General features: G+C 37.1%; 1 protein-coding gene across 1 annotated transcript in view; it reads right to left on the bottom strand.

Annotated features, from left to right (window-relative positions):
• Positions 1-16,069, bottom strand: part of ALG6 (ALG6, alpha-1,3-glucosyltransferase) — a 24,391-nt gene extending 8,322 nt beyond the window's left edge. The window contains exons 1-6 of the mRNA XM_009287428.2: positions 15,988-16,069; positions 12,258-12,342; positions 6,664-6,753; positions 5,653-5,741; positions 2,856-2,938; positions 2,093-2,157 (exon numbers count right to left, since the gene is read on the bottom strand). Of these exons, the coding sequence (XP_009285703.1) occupies positions 2,093-2,157; positions 2,856-2,938; positions 5,653-5,741; positions 6,664-6,753; positions 12,258-12,342; positions 15,988-16,069 (494 nt within the window). The remainder of the gene's footprint in view (positions 1-2,092; positions 2,158-2,855; positions 2,939-5,652; positions 5,742-6,663; positions 6,754-12,257; positions 12,343-15,987) is intronic.
• Between the last annotated feature and the right edge of the window lie 3,123 nt (positions 16,070-19,192).

Raw genomic sequence — 19,192 nt, 5'->3', positions numbered from 1 at the left:
GGAGAGAGAGAGAGAGAGTGTGTGTGTGTTAATTATACATGTAATGTATACTCAGTCAACCAAGCTTTTGGTGACAGTGACACTACTTGGTACGACGCATCAGGGTAAGTATTTTTTTTCTTGGTATTTACATGATTAAGGATAAAGCTTTCAAGAGTCTCTCCTCCCAGCTCCCAAAAGACGTGCAGAATATTCAAATACATCAGTATTTAAATTATGTATTATTTAGTTCAAGGACTCCTGAGGCTTTTGTGATTATATTATACTCGCAATGCACCCTCATCCATGACCAGTTCCCTTAGCTGCTAATACTGTACGAACAATGAATAACAGTTACTAAAAGCAACGTTACTTCCTTATGACTTTGAGAACAGGCTCCCAAGCTCAGCAGAGTTTGAAGAGACTAAGCTATACCTACTATTAAATTGCAACAAAAGATTAGCTTTGTCTTTTACTGTTATTTTTACACAATGAGAGAAACCAAGTAAGAGATACTTGTATTGTCAGAAATCTCACAATATTTTGTTTTCCCTTTGTCAAGATAAATAGCTATGATAACACATTCAGATTGTCTATGTTGTTTTCAGCCCACTAAAATTTCCCACTCAAAATCACCATGTATATTTGAAATCTCATCAACAAATTATTATACCAAAAGGCTGTGATCTTGCAGAGACGTGCAGCAGCAGTTAAGGTTAAGTAAATCTATTGACTTCTCGGGAGCTGGTCACAGATAGTGAAGTTATTCATGGAAGAGTCACAGGGCTGGAAGAGACCACAGGAGACTATGCAGAACACGTCTGCTTCAACACAGTGTCTGCTGCACCTGTGTCATTCCTGACATGAGGTTTGCTGAACCTTTTCTTAAAGATCTTGATGCTGCAGATTCCACAACATCCACAATCTATTCCAGCATTTCACTGTAACTATGGTTCAAAAGATTTTTCCATCTATTTTAAAAAACCCAAATATTCCCTGTGGTAACTTAGGGCCGTTACTTCTTGCCCTATCCAACATAAGACACACAGAAGAGATTACTGCCCTCCTCTTTGTACATCTTTTACATGCTAGAAAATTGTAACCCTGTGCCACCTTCTGACCACCAGCTTCTCTCACCTAAGATGAGCTGCACTCATTCCCATCCCCATTCTTATAAGTGATGTCTCCAGATGATTTACATCTTTAAAGAGTCAGGCCAAAAATAGAATTTCAGAATTCCTGAAACATAACTCAAATATCCAACAGCATTATGAATTTTTTCTCTTCAAAATCTGCTTTCTAAGATACATCATCTTCCAAGTTCACCATGCACTCTCTTGGAAGAAAACCACAAATTACTAAACTATTTGATTGTCACAACTTGATTTAGTAGTAGATGCTGAGATTCAATATCTCCTTGGAATATTTAAATATCTACATTTATTACAACTGCAGGATTGTGTCCCTCTGGCTCGACAGCACTGAGCAGCACAGCCTGGAGTAGTCAACTACCAGCATTGGCTTGTTGATGTGCAAAACAATTATAAAAACAGAAACCTTATTAAAAAAGACCCACCTGTGAAGGTGTCTGCCACCAATATTGACTAGTTAGCTCTGATGGCCTAACTCATTAGATGCTTAGCTTTTAAATGGTTAGGCATTAAGTGAAGTGAATCCAGTCTCAAGTAATTGTAAAGGCAAGACAGAATGGCACATTTTATAGAACTGAACATTTTATACAACTACACTTGACACACTCCTCTGCCATCTCAAGAAGATCTAAGGTGATTCTCTTTCCAAACACAAATCACAGGAGCACAAGCCATCATTCTTTTCACTGTCATAGTACCATTGACTTTTTCTGCAATAAAGTGATTGACAGAAATACGAGCTTGAGGCATGGAAAGAATGCTATTCAAGTTTGGATTGATTTGTCCTAATATCAACTATTTATCTCCAATATATTTCAGACTTACAGTTTTCTTTACCGAGGGGCAGAAGCCCCTCAGAAGACTTCATATACAAAGGCAACCCTCTTCCCAGCTAAAGACAAGTACTAAAGAACAGTGTTACTTTGTAAATGGAAATTCATTTCACGGCAGAACAAGGATACTGGAAGTGTCCATGGTCAATAAGAATGAGGCCTGGATAAAGCAGTATACAGAGAGCACTGGAAACCTGGAAAGAAGGATCAAAAAAGGAGAGGGGAAAATAATTAGTTCCAAGTTAGACATTAGACAGAGAAACTTAATACTACTTCTCCAGTACAAAAATTTGCCCCTCCATGGTGCATTCTATATGTAGGAATCTTCTGTACAAGTAATCTTCGATCAGTAATATTTTGAGGAATAAAAAAGGATAAAGATTTTCCATAAATAAGAAATATTGAATGGAGACCAGCCTGCCCTTTGCCAACCAGCTCAAAGATCACCCACACCCATCTTAAATGTTGGAACCACTCCAAAAATCAGAAGACTTATTATTCCCAAATGTATTGGTTCTACCACAAGAAATGTGCAAGACAAAGCAGTTCCTAGATTCCCCCATGTCACAGCACAAATCTTGGTTTTACTACCCAAGTAATAAATTCAGAAAGAAATATAATTCAGGAGTTCATGGCTACTAAACTTCAGAGCATCTTGTTATTGTTATTGAAAGCACTAAAATAATTGCTGTAAGGTAAGTTAATGGCTTTTTTTTTTCTTTTTAACTGAAAAGCCTTCAATACGAGATACACTGATTGTCATCAGTTTTACATCAATTGAAGCCATCGCCATGTTCTATATTTTAATTAACTCTCATACTGTTACATTTCTACCCTGTTTTAACAGTATGTTTTCTTTGTTTTTTAATTTACACACACACCAGATACTTGCCTTCTTTTTAGTAGATGTTTCTTTCAAGGAAAAACAATATAAAATAACTGCAGGAATATAAACCAGCAGATCAGCAACAAACACTGAAAAATAAAGATTAACTTTACATTAGAGTCCTCCCACATACCTCATCGTAATGCTATTCAAGTTGTGTATTTTCATCTGGATTGTGAATCTTTGACTCTGCTTCTTAATGGTCCACATCTTGGTTGTATTTAGTGTAAAAAAACTCAGATGATAATAACTACACAATGTTGGAGTGAGACTAGTTGTCTACCTTTTGAATGTGGGGTTTGCATCTGTATCCTCACTGAAGAGTTCACTTTAGTCATTCAACTGAAGTTCAAAAGTCATGTGACTACAGTTTCAGCTGAATATGCTTTTCTATTGTCTTACATTGCGTTACAGTATGTTTCATTGTTTTAAAGATAGCTCACGTTTGGCAGTTACACCAAAGCTGGTTTTTTTTCCAATTGTTTTGGGAAAGACAAGGAAAAGATACAGGCAAATAAACATTAAAATATCAGAAAGTTCTTCATTAGAATAAACTGGGTAGTTCCACTTCAAAGGACAAAAAGAAATAGGTCTACAGAATTTGATCTTGTTAATGTTTCTAACACTATCATTTCTGATGTCCAAAAGCTGCTGCTTCCATGTGTTCAGCTGTTTTGGCTTCTGGCACAGCCTCAGTCAATAAGGGAGCACACTCTAGTTCCTCACATGCCGAAATGAGAGAAGGCATTCTTAATTCTCAAAAGAAATCAACTACGACTAGATCCAGTCAAGTTCTTTGGTGGAACAGACAGTCTGGAGACACAATTAAGAAGCTCTAGATTACAGCAATCTCCAACATATCTGTGTGAATTACTAGTGACGTGGATAAATAGACTAAAACTAGTTATTTGGCTTTGATCATCTGCCTACAGCAAATATATGTAAGAGGGTCGACAAGAAAACAGAACCAACAGGTTCACCTGCCTAGAATTACGTCAACTCCTGCTTGTGCTTAAACCACCAGGTGAATTCTTCTTGAGTGTTGCCTTAAAAGCCTGAGAAAAATCTCAGATTATTTCTATAAACAGGTTTCAGAAAACGTGCAATTATTCCAAGAGGGAAAGTATACTTTGCCTCTTTTTAGTCACAGGCTTTGGAAGAAAATGTTTAAAGATATCAGTTATTCGGTGATTAACTGTTTTGCAGGCTTAAGCCACAATTAAACAAATATACCCAAGGTGTTAGCAAAACAAATACACTGACACTTAAAATAAAGGTGTAATACAAACAGCTGACATTGACCATTCTGAATTATTTCAATGCATTTTTCTAATGGCTATTTTTAAAAAGTGTTTATCAGTTCTAGATCCATCAGTGGTTTGTCAAGTGAGTTGATTTCAAAATTAATAAAATGTTTAAAGATATCAGTTATTCGGTGATTAACTGTTTTGCAGGCTTAAGCCACAATTAAACAAATATACCCAAGGTGTTAGCAAAACAAATACACTGACACTTAAAATAAAGGTGTAATACCAACAGCTGACATTGACCATTCTGAATTATTTCAATGCATTTTTCTAATGGCTAAAAGTGAAAAGTGTTTATCAGTTCTAGATCCATCAGTGGTTTGTCATGATTTCAAATTTCAATGCATTTTTCTAATGGCTATTGTTAAAAAGTGGTTCTAGATACTGACACTTAAAATAAAGGTGTAATACCAACAGCTGACATTGACCATTCTGAATTATTTCAATGCATTTTTCTAATGGCTATTGTTAAAAAGTGTTTATCAGTTCTAGATCCATCAGTGGTTTGTCAAGTGAGTTGATTTCAAAATTAATAAAAACCATTTCAAGGCTAATTAAGTTCTAGTGATTTTTTTTTTTCAATCAATTACTAGAGACCAGACTGAGAGGTTTGTGAAGTACAGAAAAGCATTTGATGAACAACAAATTCTGCTGTTGCAATCAGAAAGCATTTTGTGGAAGTCTAGTGTTACACAAAGCAAAAGACAGATTTAAAATGAAAGAAAACAATAACAGGATGATATGGCATCTGCAGTTGCTTAGAGAACAAGAGCTCACTGACTACATTCTTTGCTGTCCTACTGATACAGCTACTGAATTGTTATCTACAAATTTCTTTCTGCACTTGTTTTATCCTTTTCTTTGTAGAGGCAGTTCAAAATAATCAAATGGTCAGAAAAGTGACTGCAGAAAATGAAATTTAGGATAGAAGTGGTAAAATACATGTTTACTTTTTTGTTAACAGAAGTTTATCTCTAGCAAGTGGTGACCGTTTGAAAGAAAAGTGACATCTTTAAAAATATCAAGTATCTCTCCCTTTCAGATAAAGTATACAGCTCATAATAAAGATCTCTGAGACGTCAAGAGGCTGTTAAGTCAGTGAATGCCAGTATACACGCAAAATAATTTTACAGTAAAAACCGAGCTAAGCTGAAAATGAAAAGCCTATTTATCAGAATGGAAGGGAAAACAACAATACTATTTGCAAAATTAAAAAATGGGTCTATGCTACAAAAAAGTAGCTTTGTTTTAGAGTTTTTACTGAATCAATTGGGTTGAAAACTTGTTTGCATATTTTATATTTATCAGCTTCACAAATGATGGCAGAAGAGAAAAGAACACAGGAGTCAGGTTCATAAGTGGACCTGCAAAGCCACCCAAGTCAAAGAACTGAGAATAAACTGGTGAAGACAGAGAAGCTACATGATATTAAACATGCTAAATTAGTAAGCAAGACAAATCTGTATGATCATCCTAAGGAAATATAATTTTCCTACCTGTTGTACGCATAAATAACTTATGAGGCTGACTCTCATACCCCCGAGATGTGTGCAGAGCAATCCAATCAGGATTTATTAACTTTGCACTGTAAAACAAAGTACAGACACATCAAAATGTAGACAGCTCTCATTTCCCTTTACACTCCTTTCAGCAATAAAGATGACATGCACAGGAGCATATTCCAAGAATTAAGATGAATGAGAAGAAATACTTCAAAGAGCAATAGTGATCAATGAAAGATTTTCCTAGTTTATACTATAGACTTCAGCTGCTATTTCACAATTAAAAAAAAAATAAATCTTTGAAAACAGTGAAAATGGAATACAATATTTATTAGGACAAGATAACCACCTTCAGTCTAGTCCCACTGACTTTTAAAAAAACAATTGTAAATACCTTTCATACTTAAGTATTAAATATAAACCATTTACAGTTCACACAGATGCCCCACATAACTGTGCTTGTGCACTTTAACCTACATTCTTATTCCATAAGTCTCATTCCAGCAGCAGTAAAGCCCTTGTGGAAAAAGTATTCCAATAACAGAATTCTATTTACATGATATCCAGTCATCAAATGTCACTTGGGCTCTCAATACACGAGAGCTTTCCCATGCGATGCACCCAATTCCTACAGCACTTTTCTCTGTGCATCACTGATCCAACAGTGGCTTATATGGAAAGCTAAATACTAAGTCACATCTAAATCTGCTAAAATTTACAGACCTGGCAAAAAGAACGTAACCCTTCAGTCCTCCTTGCAATAATTTTAAGACAGAAAAATAGCACTATTCGTTTTAAGCAAAAGGGATACACATAAAATCTATTTCCCTAGCTTTAAAGGAGCAAACAACATTTTCCATTTCATCAGCTGCCCAGATTGGTAGTTTTTAGCTACTAGTTTCTCTCCTGAGAAGAAAAAAAAAAAGGGGAAAAAAAAAGGAGAGAGAGGCGAATTTGATGTTTTGTATTGTCCATGGAAGTAAGTATTTAAAATAATGAACTTACATGTAAGCACACACAAAACTGTGATAGGCAGTAAGAGGTGGATAATCAAGGCCCCAGTATAGTAGGTTGTTATCACTTGTATTGAAGTACCTAAAAAAAAAAAATTTAAGAAGGATCTACATTTCCAGCTTTGTTTCAGCCCAAGGAAAAGGCTGAATAGTAAACCAAATATTTTATCAATTTATTCAAAATCCAATATAGACGTTAGCAACTTCTATATCTGCTTTATTTTACTTCACACAAAAAATAATCTCAAGCAACAAAACAAAAGCAAAAGTGATTCACAGTACCCTCACTTGGGTTTGCAAAACAGATTAAAAAAAGGTGCTAAAGCTTACTTACCTGGAGAGGGAAAATCCTTGATGTGAACAGAGTTTGACAAAAATCCAGAGACTAAGACAAAGCCTGCACAAAAATAGCTGTACACCTCTACTGTAGCTCTAGATTTGTTTATGTGGTAGGCTTTGCAGGTCTTCACCTCCATCTACAAACCAAACCTACATTTTTCATGCATGTCAATTATTCCAGAAGACAGCAGTCAATTTGCCAAAAAGGAAATAAAACCAATGCAGTTAAAAGGAAATTTCAAAAGAAATGGAATTCGCTAGTGATTTTTCCTTATATTAATCCTAGATACCTTTTTTTTCTGGACTTGGACAGCACATTTAGTATGTGACAATGACTTCTGAATAGTCAAACTTTATCTGCTACTCTTTTAGACTGTAATGTAGCAAAGTTGTGAACTGCTTCTACTCAACAGATGAAAATTCTGAAAAACCATCAGTTGAAGTTATACTGCTGGAAACCAACCGAACAGCAGTGGAAAAGGGTGTCATAAAGATATTACACAGACAAACAAAAAGCAGCATAGGTCTGGAAAAAAACTATGCCACAGCAGGTGCACCTAGGCAATTCTGTCAGCACAAATGTAGGAGTCAGGGGGCTAACAAGTTCTTTAGAAGGCAACACCAAGGTATCAGAGTAACACCTCCTGCATAACCAACACAAGGTCATGAACCTCAATCAGATATGTCAGCCACAACCACTTTACCTAGTTCTACCTCAAAACTCAGGCAGACCATGTGAGAGAAAGAAAAATTTTCCCATTTGTAATTACGTTGTGTTGGTATTTCTATGGAAGGCTGGCAGCAGTTAAAATTAAATCACCTCTTCCAAATGAGAAACAGAAGGTTTTATCCAAGGAAAACAGAAGTTACAAAAATAAGGCATCAGACCCTTTATATCTTGCAGTGAAACAAACTGACTAGTCTACTCTAACTGCCAAGGGGCAAGCTCTTGGCTTTTCCAGTTTCTCTCTTCAAATGCAGCGAATTTTTGACGTTATAGTAAATGATATTTCTTGAATTCCTTATCAGCTGCCTGAAGTATCTTATGAACTGATGATAAATCATATTTCTGAGTTGCATCTCTGCTTCCTATCCTATGATTCAAGACTGCTCATGCTAAGGCAGTTCAGATTCTTCATGCAGATTGTAATAGTCTGCAACTTCGTAGTAAACTTTCCAGTTTTGGGTTGATTTTTTTTTAAATTTTACCTTCCATAAACTCATAATTTCAACAGAAAAACAATCCCTATACCCAGTAATATTTAGCAACAAAGTCTTCACAGTTTTAATTAGCAGTATCATAAGAAAGGATGTTCTTAAAGTAGCCTTTAATAAATAATATCAAGGCTCTAAAGAATAATAGGAAAAAAGAAACATTTAAATTCTGGCCTCTGGCTCAGAGAAATCTCACACAAGGAAACTAAGTACAAACCACACTGTTGTTTACTGCAGCATTTTTTTTTTTTTTTAAATAACTCTTTGCTGTGGATCAAAGAAAATAAGCATGGAACATGCAGCTGCATTACCTATACATGCCTGTTTAACAGTAAACATGACAATTAAGTCTGTGAAAAGATTGTCCTGGTTTCGGCTGGGATACAGTTAATTTTCTTCCTAGTAGCTGGTACAGTGCTGTGTTTTAGATTTAGTACGAGAATAATGTCGATAACACACCGATGTTTTAGTTATTGTTAAGTAGTGCTTACACTAGTCAAGGACTTTCCAGCTTCTCATGCCCTGCCAGCGAGACGCTGGGAGGGGCACAGCCAGGAGAGTTGACCCAAACTGGCTAAAGGGATATTCCATACCATATGACATCATGCTCAGTATATAAACTGGGGGGAGTTTTTTCAGGGACTGGCTGGGCATCGGTCGGCAGGTGGTGAGCAATTGCATTGTGCATCACTTGCCTTGTATATTCTTCTATTATTATTGTTGTTATTATTATTACTATTTTATTTTATTTCAATTATTAAACTGTTTTATCTCAATTCATGAGTTTTCTCACTTTTACTCTTCCGATTCTCTCCCCCATCCCACTGGGGGTGGGGGGAGAGTGAGCGAGCGGCTGTGTGGTGCTCAGTTGCCGACTGAGGTTGAACCACAATAAAGATCGAGAGATCTTATAGGACTATGTCCTCACGAGAGAGCTGCTCTCTATATTTACCTAGACAAATTTACAGAACAACACATGCTTGCTGCATAGACAGCTTTTCTAAATACTAAACAAATAACAGCACTAGAAGTCATTAGAATCTCAACTTCAAATTTGAACACTGTTTTTCAGTGTATACAGAGTATAACATCTGTTCACACTGCATATTTCTATAACACAGGAGGGGAAAGACAGCTTAGTATTCTAGAATGTAATCCCTTGCATGTCAGCCGAGATGTTCTTTTCCAAACGCCCAAGACTGAATATAACTTTGCTGTATTAGAGATTCAATTCCCAAAGCAGACCCAATCCAAAAAACTTCTGTTATAAATAAAACAAAGAGCAAATACAACAAGACTGAGATGCCCAACTGGCAGCCCATAGGCTAAACCCAGCCTGCAATATAATTTCATCTGGCCCCCGGGTATGCCTAGAAATAATGACTGCTGTAACTCTTAATTTTAAGTACATATAGTTCCGCGTAGCAGAGTGGATCAAAGCTGCCAACTCTATTATTATGTCAGCTTTTCCATTAGCCCAACTCTGGCACAATGAGGGGTTGGATATCCCAGAAAAATATAGAAGAGAAATGATAATATAGATACAACGGGATGATCTGAAGTCACAATATAGAATCATCTGCAGAGTTCCACAGAGTGCCGTACTTTCAGAATTGGCCCCACTTACATTTACAGAAATACAATTGAATTAATATTCTATTCTGTCATATCGGTCTGTTCCCCAACAGATAGCTGAGGAAAAAATTACACCAAACAGAATGCCACTATCCCTGTTGGAAGATGACCTGGAGTTCCAATGTATTCCAATTTGTGTTGTAGCATATATATGGACTAAATAATTTTTACCATTCCATGCAAGCTCTAAAGAATATTAGGAATAACGTAAAAATAAATAAAATATTTAGAATAATCTTCCTACTGTTTTAAGTGATCTGTACAAATTAAGTTCACTATCCTTACATCTAGATTCCAGGCATCCACATTTTAAAATCTGTATTAAGAACATTGGTGTGAACAATGAACTCGCAGGTGTAAAAAACAACCAGTGCCTGCAGCACAAGAATTCAAGTCTCTGCATTTACTGGCATGCCCCTGCCTTTTAGCTTAGAGCAGAGTTCGGTTTGGTTTGTCAGTGTCATGAAAGTTTTTGTGCATTAGAGAACTGGAACTCAGGAAGCTGAACTGATTTTTTTTTCTAAACCAGGAGAACAAGCTTCTCTATGATCTCTTATATAAACCTTCTAAAAAATTGCTTCTTGATCTTTCCAGTCAATTCAGAACAAAGCTGGAGCTTCACAACAGAGACACCTACCAGTCAGAATATTTTGTTATACAAGCTCATAGCTAGCAAGTCAAAGTTCCAAACTTGAGCTTTTTTTCTTTTTTGTGAAGAAAATGGTACCTCAGTCTAAGAACAGGGTGATACTATATTACTACAAAAGGTTTTTTAGAACAGGTCAGAGAACAGTAGATGTTGCAGAGGTCTTAAACTTAAAGGTATATTAAAGTTTCATTACATTTACCCCTTTGTAACCTGAACTACAATAGCACTACGTACCACTGCCTGATGGGTAAATTGTAAGTAACTTCTTGCCAGTGTCTCTGAGCTTCATAGTCTCCATACATAGGTGGTTTTCCTGCACCTAAGAAGAGATGACAGAGTATTTAGGAATTTATTCGGTTTATGCAGATTGCTTTTCCTCCAGATATGTATTTGCATATTAATATATTATTAATTTTATTCTCCATTCCTCTATGATACTTGAGAACAAAATAAAGACCTCATCTGCTATGCAGTCTAACAGGGAGGAGGAAAAAAAAAAAGTTATGCATTCTTTTGGCTTTCTGGATATTTCTGCGATAAGCATTTATCAAGATATTCCACTGTGAAGAACTGCTTTCTCATCTGAAAAAAAAAATCATTTCCAAGTGAAGATGAAAAATGTGGCATTTTCTCTGAAATAAGAAAAAGTACATAATGGACATCTTATACTGATTTTGTGTGAACTACTACACTTCCTTAGTATATAATAATTGACAATGTTCTCACTTGTGTTTCAGCCGTGTTGTGGTACCTTGCTATTAAAAGTAACAACCAGCCTTATTTTTAAATTTACTTAGAACTAGGTCCTGCTGCAAGTTCCCCAGTTCCTCTCCCTTTCCTCTGTTGCCTGCTTTGCAACACTAGCAAAAATACTGCATCTGTCCCTTTCCCCATGATTCTTAACTAAGAGTTAAGATGAGCCATTTACTAAATCAGGCCATTCAGTACACAGAATGGGTTTAGAATAATTTTTTCTTACAATCTACAAAGCTTTCTAAATAGTAACAGCTCCATTTTGGTACACAGGAATTCTCTCACACACGTTTTTCAACTGAGTGATTGTTATGTAGCAGTTCTGCAAAGTGAATTATGTTAAAGGACACTTTTCACACATGCATACATAAGTCTCTCAGGAAACGAAGATTTTTTTTTTTTCCCATGGAAAAAAGCTTCATCAATGCAAATATTTCAGATGTCTGTGTGAACAATGAACTCGCAGGTGTAAAAAACAACCAGTGCCTGCAGCACAAGAATTCAAGTCTCTGCATTTACTGGCATGCCCCTGCCTTTTAGCTTAGAGCAGAGTTCGGTTTGGTTTGTCAGTGTCATGAAAGTTTTTGTGCATTAGAGAACTGGAACTCAGGAAGCTGAACTGATTTTTTTTTCTAAACCAGGAGAACAAGCTTCTCTATGATCTCTTATATAAACCTTCTAAAAAATTGCTTCTTGATCTTTCCAGTCAATTCAGAACAAAGCTGGAGCTTCACAACAGAGACACCTACCAGTCAGAATATTTTGTTATACAAGCTCATAGCTAGCAAGTCAAAGTTCCAAACTTGAGCTTTTTTTCTTTTTTGTGAAGAAAATGGTACCTCAGTCTAAGAACAGGGTGATACTATATTACTACAAAAGGTTTTTTAGAACAGGTCAGAGAACAGTAGATGTTGCAGAGGTCTTAAACTTAAAGGTATATTAAAGTTTCATTACATTTACCCCTTTGTAACCTGAACTACAATAGCACTACGTACCACTGCCTGATGGGTAAATTGTAAGTAACTTCTTGCCAGTGTCTCTGAGCTTCATAGTCTCCATACATAGGTGGTTTTCCTGCACCTAAGAAGAGATGACAGAGTATTTAGGAATTTATTCGGTTTATGCAGATTGCTTTTCCTCCAGATATGTATTTGCATATTAATATATTATTAATTTTATTCTCCATTCCTCTATGATACTTGAGAACAAAATAAAGACCTCATCTGCTATGCAGTCTAACAGGGAGGAGGAAAAAAAAAAAGTTATGCATTCTTTTGGCTTTCTGGATATTTCTGCGATAAGCATTTATCAAGATATTCCACTGTGAAGAACTGCTTTCTCATCTGAAAAAAAAAATCATTTCCAAGTGAAGATGAAAAATGTGGCATTTTCTCTGAAATAAGAAAAAGTACATAATGGACATCTTATACTGATTTTGTGTGAACTACTACACTTCCTTAGTATATAATAATTGACAATGTTCTCACTTGTGTTTCAGCCGTGTTGTGGTACCTTGCTATTAAAAGTAACAACCAGCCTTATTTTTAAATTTACTTAGAACTAGGTCCTGCTGCAAGTTCCCCAGTTCCTCTCCCTTTCCTCTGTTGCCTGCTTTGCAACACTAGCAAAAATACTGCATCTGTCCCTTTCCCCATGATTCTTAACTAAGAGTTAAGATGAGCCATTTACTAAATCAGGCCATTCAGTACACAGAATGGGTTTAGAATAATTTTTTCTTACAATCTACAAAGCTTTCTAAATAGTAACAGCTCCATTTTGGTACACAGGAATTCTCTCACACACGTTTTTCAACTGAGTGATTGTTATGTAGCAGTTCTGCAAAGTGAATTATGTTAAAGGACACTTTTCACACATGCATACATAAGTCTCTCAGGAAACGAAGATTTTTTTTTTTTCCCATGGAAAAAAGCTTCATCAATGCAAATATTTCAGATGTCTACTCATAAACAATTCCCTCAGCGTAAGCCTAACTTTGATAATAGTAGTATGTTAAGCATCTTTATCACAGAGTTTATTTACTTCTATTAACCTGTGCTTATTGAGAACAAAAACTGGACCAATAGTACTTCCAGTAAAATATTGACACTAGCCAGACAGAGATTTAAGAGTTTCTTTAAGATATAGGAAAGCCATCTATATTTTTTTCACATGATCTATGTTTGTGGGAGTCACACAAGCTCAGATATGTACTATTTATTCCTGGGTAGTGGAAAGAACAGATTATCTCCGCTAATTTATTCCTGGGTAGTAGAGAGAGTAGATTATCTCCACTATATGACACATTCAACTAAAAGTTTCCCAAATAAGTGAGGTCACTGGAGGAGGGGAGTTTTATCAGTGTCTATTCTGTAGCTATAAATCTAGTGGAACAAAGAACCTGTCATAGGATTACTGAAATACAAAAATAGGTGTTATCCAAATTTTAGAGCGTGTGTGTATGTATGTGTTTGGTGTGTGTTTGTGTGTATATACACACATATATAAACACACACATATTTTATTTCAGCTTCTCCTCCTGTCAAAAAAAAAAAAAAAAAGAGGAAAAGAAATGAATTAGCTTCAGAATGATCAAAAAAGACCTTAATCCAAAGATTCGATTACTAAAAGCCAAATACGGAGACTGATCACACATCAGTTAGAGAATGCATATTTAGCTTCCATCTACAGCAAGCATCAAGTATACAGCCAAACAGAATTCAGAATTAATAAAAATGGGGTATTTTATTTTAAAAGGGTCACAAATCTTTTAAATTTAGAGTGGTCTTATTCAGTTTTATTGTTACCTGGAAACAGACATTTTTAACGGTCTGAAGCTGCCTTTCAACACAGGTATTTAGCTTCTACTTATTTAGCAGGAGTTTAGCAGTGCATTAAAAAAACCCACATTAATCTATGAAGCCAAATTTTTCCTCAATAATTCTCTGAGACCAACTAATCTAAGGTCATTGTAAATGGCAACCTTTCAAAACTGGGTATTAGTTACCTGCTTTCTCATCATCGTGACCCTAATTCCAGAGGCAGATCCAAAAGCATGCTAGATGGCAAGCAATGGAATGGAAATAATACAGCAATCCAAGACTATGCAGTAAATGAGGGCAGAATTAACCTCCTTGCTTCTGGCCATCCATGCCACACGTGGTTTCAGAGTATGCCGAATCAGCATTTCTACCAGAGTCTGCTTCAGAGAACGATGACTACTTCTAATCCTTTGCTCAATTTTATCGCATTGAGCAGCAGTGAAAACAAAACAACAGGACCACATCAGTTTAAACATTACCCTGCCCAATTTTTTTTTTCCTTGCTCCTGTCATTAAAGGTTTGTTACATCTGAAGGAAATCAAAAAGAAAAAAATTCTGGTGTACTTATACATTTGACAGCTCTTTCTAACATCCAGGTTTGTCTTTTTTTTTTTTTTTCAGCCAGCCAGTGCTCAAAGTTAAGCACATGCTTTAATTATTTGCTGGATTGGATCAGACTCAGCTTTTCCTATTCCAAAGTAAGTTATATGATCATTCTGTATGAAGCATGATTAAAAAATTGTTATTTCAGTTCAGGCATTATTTTAAGACTGTCCTGCAGAATCTTGATTGGTTTGAAATTAAATCAACTTTAAAAAATCTAGTTAGCAATGTAATTGTAAATACTTGCAGCGCAACAGAAATTTAGTATTGTGTGGCAAAAGACATGGTGTTTGTTTTTCTGCATATTGATGGGTAGAAGAGAGCCTCAGTTACCTACAGAACAGACCTCTCATAATGGCATTTTCAGAAAGCAAACTCCAAGTAAAACAACTGTGCAAGAAGGTATGCATGCAACTTATCTTCAAGCAAATTCCTTCAAGTAAATGAAACCCAGGAACTACCAGTTTAAAATCACTAGAATACTACTGAACAGCTCCAACTACTCAGGGGATGAGGCTCCCAATTGCCTTAACAGAAAACCAGAGTTGAATGTGACTGAGCTTGTGATTCTTTTAGCTGATGGGGACTGAAAGTAATGGTTTGGTTTGGTTTGTTTTTTTAATTCCAGATAGCAAGCTTTGTGCAAGCTTATGTTAAGTGTAGGAATGGCATTGAGAGGTTTGGAAAAAAACTTGCTAGTTCTTTGCAAGCATTATGAGATGGGGAGGAGAAAAACTCATCTGTTAAAAGAATATAGCTCTAGTTCATGCTGTAAACTATCTTAAGTATAGCTACAAGGCAGTGTAATCACTCACTCCACGTCACCTTTACACCGTCTTCATTATCACCAGTACAGTTTTACCTAAATATAAATTAAGGCTATATCTGTTACAGAAATTAAAGGACAAGATTAAACAAATGTACAATTGGACTGCAATTATATTCTGCAGCTACTGAAACAACAAAGGCATAGGGGTGAACGGCCAGCTGTTCTCTGGCTCCTCCTAAAACATTACTGACCGTTGTGTCCCGTCCCATCCCCCCCCCAAAAAAAAAGTTGTGGGGTTTTTTTTCAGCATTTTGTTCCAAGCGGCTGTGATGTTAATCATTGCATACTTCAGAAAAATAAGAACAAGGTATTATACGAACCTTAAGGAAATAGAGAGGCACTAAAATACGACAATACTTGAAATAACACATTGCTTCCTATTTATGTTTTTACATGCAAGTTTATTTTCATTTATCACAAGCTCCATAATTCACCTTCACGTGGTTGTTTTACAGACCATGAACATGTGTTACCTGAATAAGAACCAAGCGATACAGTCCAGCGTACAGTAAGTGCTAGTAAAACAGTAATTGTCATTAAGCTCCACTTCTCCATAGCTGATCTTTGTAACAAGCCAAAAGGTACCTGAAAAAACACCATAAACATTGCTACAATACCGTCCATGGTTTTGTTCCTTAGGCATTTACTGGCACTACTGATAGTCCCGGTTTTCTCCCCATCCAGAAGCATTCTGTTACTATCTTGCGTCTGGAAGCACCCTGCAATCACGAGGGGTTTTCAGTACTGGAGAATTTCTAACCACGAGGCCAAATGCTGCCCAGAAGCAACTTCTCCCACTTCTGAGCTAGAAGCTGAAAAGGCATCTGACAAAATGCATAAAAACAGCAGCAAGAAGAAGGGTAAAAGATTTCAAACCACTTAAGAGAATTCAGATACCAGATCAACACTGCGCTGCACATACACACTTAAGTATCACCTTAATAAGCTCCACACAATTTGTTACACCAACACGTAGCATGTTTTACCTGTAAATGACAAGAGAAGATTCTACAAGAGACCAGCAGAAAAGACTGTAGTGGTAGTCAAAATACTCACGCCAACCATGTTATGTTAAGTAGCTCACAAACTAATATTTGCCACCGAACAAGAAAAACCTCTCCAAAGAAGTCTTCCTAGATTAATAAGTCACTAGGAAAAAAAAAATTATTATTAACAAGCATACGGTTTTAAGAAGTGAGTAAATGTCCCAGTATTAAGTTAATGCCACTGATTTTCTCAATTAAGAACACCCCAGCCAAATTATGCAAAATGCAGACCTAGTATAGGCTTCTCTGTTGGTTTAAACACATTTTAAAATAATTTAAAAGTTAACCATGTACTGGCAGGTCTTATGCTGGACCAGGTATTGTCTATTCTCCTGCAGCCATTATAAAAGCACAGAGCCCATCATAAACTCTGTATCATGTGTTCTAACTAATTCCACAGGAATACAGTCATGAGCCACTACATAATCAAAAAATTAAATGCATACTGCCAACCTAGGAATGCAAACATCTGGAATTAACGATGAAAAATCCTTGATCTGAATCTTACTTCAGTCTCACCAATATTCAAAAAGGGGCTTCACATCCTACCTCTCCCTTCCCAAGCATAAGCACACTATCCATCAGCTACCTCTCCCTACAGGATACACCAGATGAAACCTACCAGGCTCAAGAGATCCTTCTCCATTCTTCTACCCAAAAAGGCAGGAGGACTGATCTCCCACCAAGCTTGCTTGACCACACTAAGGATCCAGTAACAATAAGAAACATTGCTGTATCTGTCAAATTCAAGGCCACATTCATCAAACTCAGAAATCAAGAAACAGGAAAGTGATGATGTTGACCTATGCAAAAACCACTAACTATAGAATATGCAAACTTTGACCCAGAGAATCAAAAATATTTTAGAGTTAGAAAAAAACTGCAGAAGAAAGTACTCCATTCTTGACAGTGAGAGACAGCAGTAAATCCAAAGGCTGCACTTCCGCCAAATCAGCAGCAGTAGCACCGTTCCCTCCACAGTCAGCAAGAGATACATTACAGAAGAGTGGATGAGCCTGGGTACAACTGCCAAAGACTTTCCTCGCAGAAGAGGCATCATCCGATTTAAGTGAGTTTAATATACTTGCCACTGCCAAAAAAAAGGCAATGAAAAAAAATCCCACACAGCAGCAATACTGAACTGCTGTTTTAGTAACAGACAAGCAACATCCAAGACATGTTTAGGTTATTCTGCTCAAACTAAATCCATATTTATTTACTATTCACAGAAAGGTACGACCCAACACCACCATCAAGGGAAAAAAACAAGTTACTTTAACAATATAAATCTATGGCAGCAGTAGATCACCATCTATAGGTAGAAACATGAACACTGATATTTGCATGCTTTCAATGCTACACCTGTGCCTAAACCACAGGATAGGCACATTTATCTAAATAAAAGATACTGAGGTAGACTCTGTAGATCATTTCACCGTAAGTGAACTCTCATGCTTCCTAAACTTGGGTCCAATAAGACCAGAGTCCTATATGACTTCCAAAATCAAGTGTCACAAGTCTGGCCTTCTCCTTCTATAAAATACTCACATCTGCCCTTCCTTTCTATCTCCAGTTAGAACAAGTGTTAATTAATAATACCTTCTTAATTCCTATGTAATGGCAGTCTCACCTGCAGACAGACTCCCCCATCTCTGTTACTCTCATTCCCTTCTGCCGTTCCCTACGTTTGGAGTAACTGTCATTTTCTGGGGTACTGAGTTTCTCCTTTCTCTCCTCTCAGAAGTGGTTTTTAAAATACTCCTTCCTACTTCTTTTCCCTCTTTAATAATTATTCCATACCTCCTGAAACAAAAGCCATGCTTTTATTAGATTCTAAAGCATGGATCTCTAATTTTTGCTATCCCATGGGTAACAACGTTGAACAAATGAGACTTTTCAGGAGATGATAAAGCTGGTTTGGTCAGTCTCAGCTTAAACTGTTTACCTTCTGCCTCTGGATGGGCAACACTAGAGGGTCTCTCGAGCGAGATGCCACGTATAAACATAAGGTGAAAATCACAGCTCAAAAAACACACTATCCTTACATGCTGCCTACTATGAAGATTCAGATAAATAGAACCGATACAAACCACCCACTCCTTGCCAAAGGGAAACTTACAGAACTCAGTCACAGATGCACAACCCTTAATATAACTTGTGGTTTTAAAAGAGATGTCAGTACACAGCTCTGCAGCAACCTTTCCTTCCTCAAAAATGCGAACACTAAATTAAAAATTTCACCTGTTGAAGTAATACCCGTTCTATAAACCTACTGTTCCCCTATCCCTTGTCAGAAGGCGTATTTATTTCCCAAATTTCCTCATTCATCCACCCTCTGTTCCCAGCCGCCTCAGAGAAAGACACGAGGGTGAGCTGTTGCAGAGGGACTCGCGCTCGGGCCTCCCTGCTAACCCAGCCGAGCTGCCCTCACCCGCCAGCGGGCATCGCGCCTCCGCTCAGCTCGTTCCCGTCCCGCTCCAGGCGACCCCCTTCCCCTCCGCCCCCAACCGGCGCCCGCACCCCGGGGAAGCGACGGAGGGGAGGCGCGGTACATCCGCCCCACGCACTAACACCGGCTCCCGGCCCCCCGGAGCACGACAGCGGGAGCGAGGCGGCCCCCCGAGCCCCGCGG

Source organism: Aptenodytes forsteri, unplaced genomic scaffold (assembly GCF_000699145.1).
Source record: "Aptenodytes forsteri isolate BGI_AS27 unplaced genomic scaffold, ASM69914v1 Scaffold119, whole genome shotgun sequence".
NCBI lineage: Eukaryota > Metazoa > Chordata > Aves > Sphenisciformes > Spheniscidae > Aptenodytes > Aptenodytes forsteri.
This window is presented reverse-complemented; position numbering and strand designations above follow the sequence as displayed.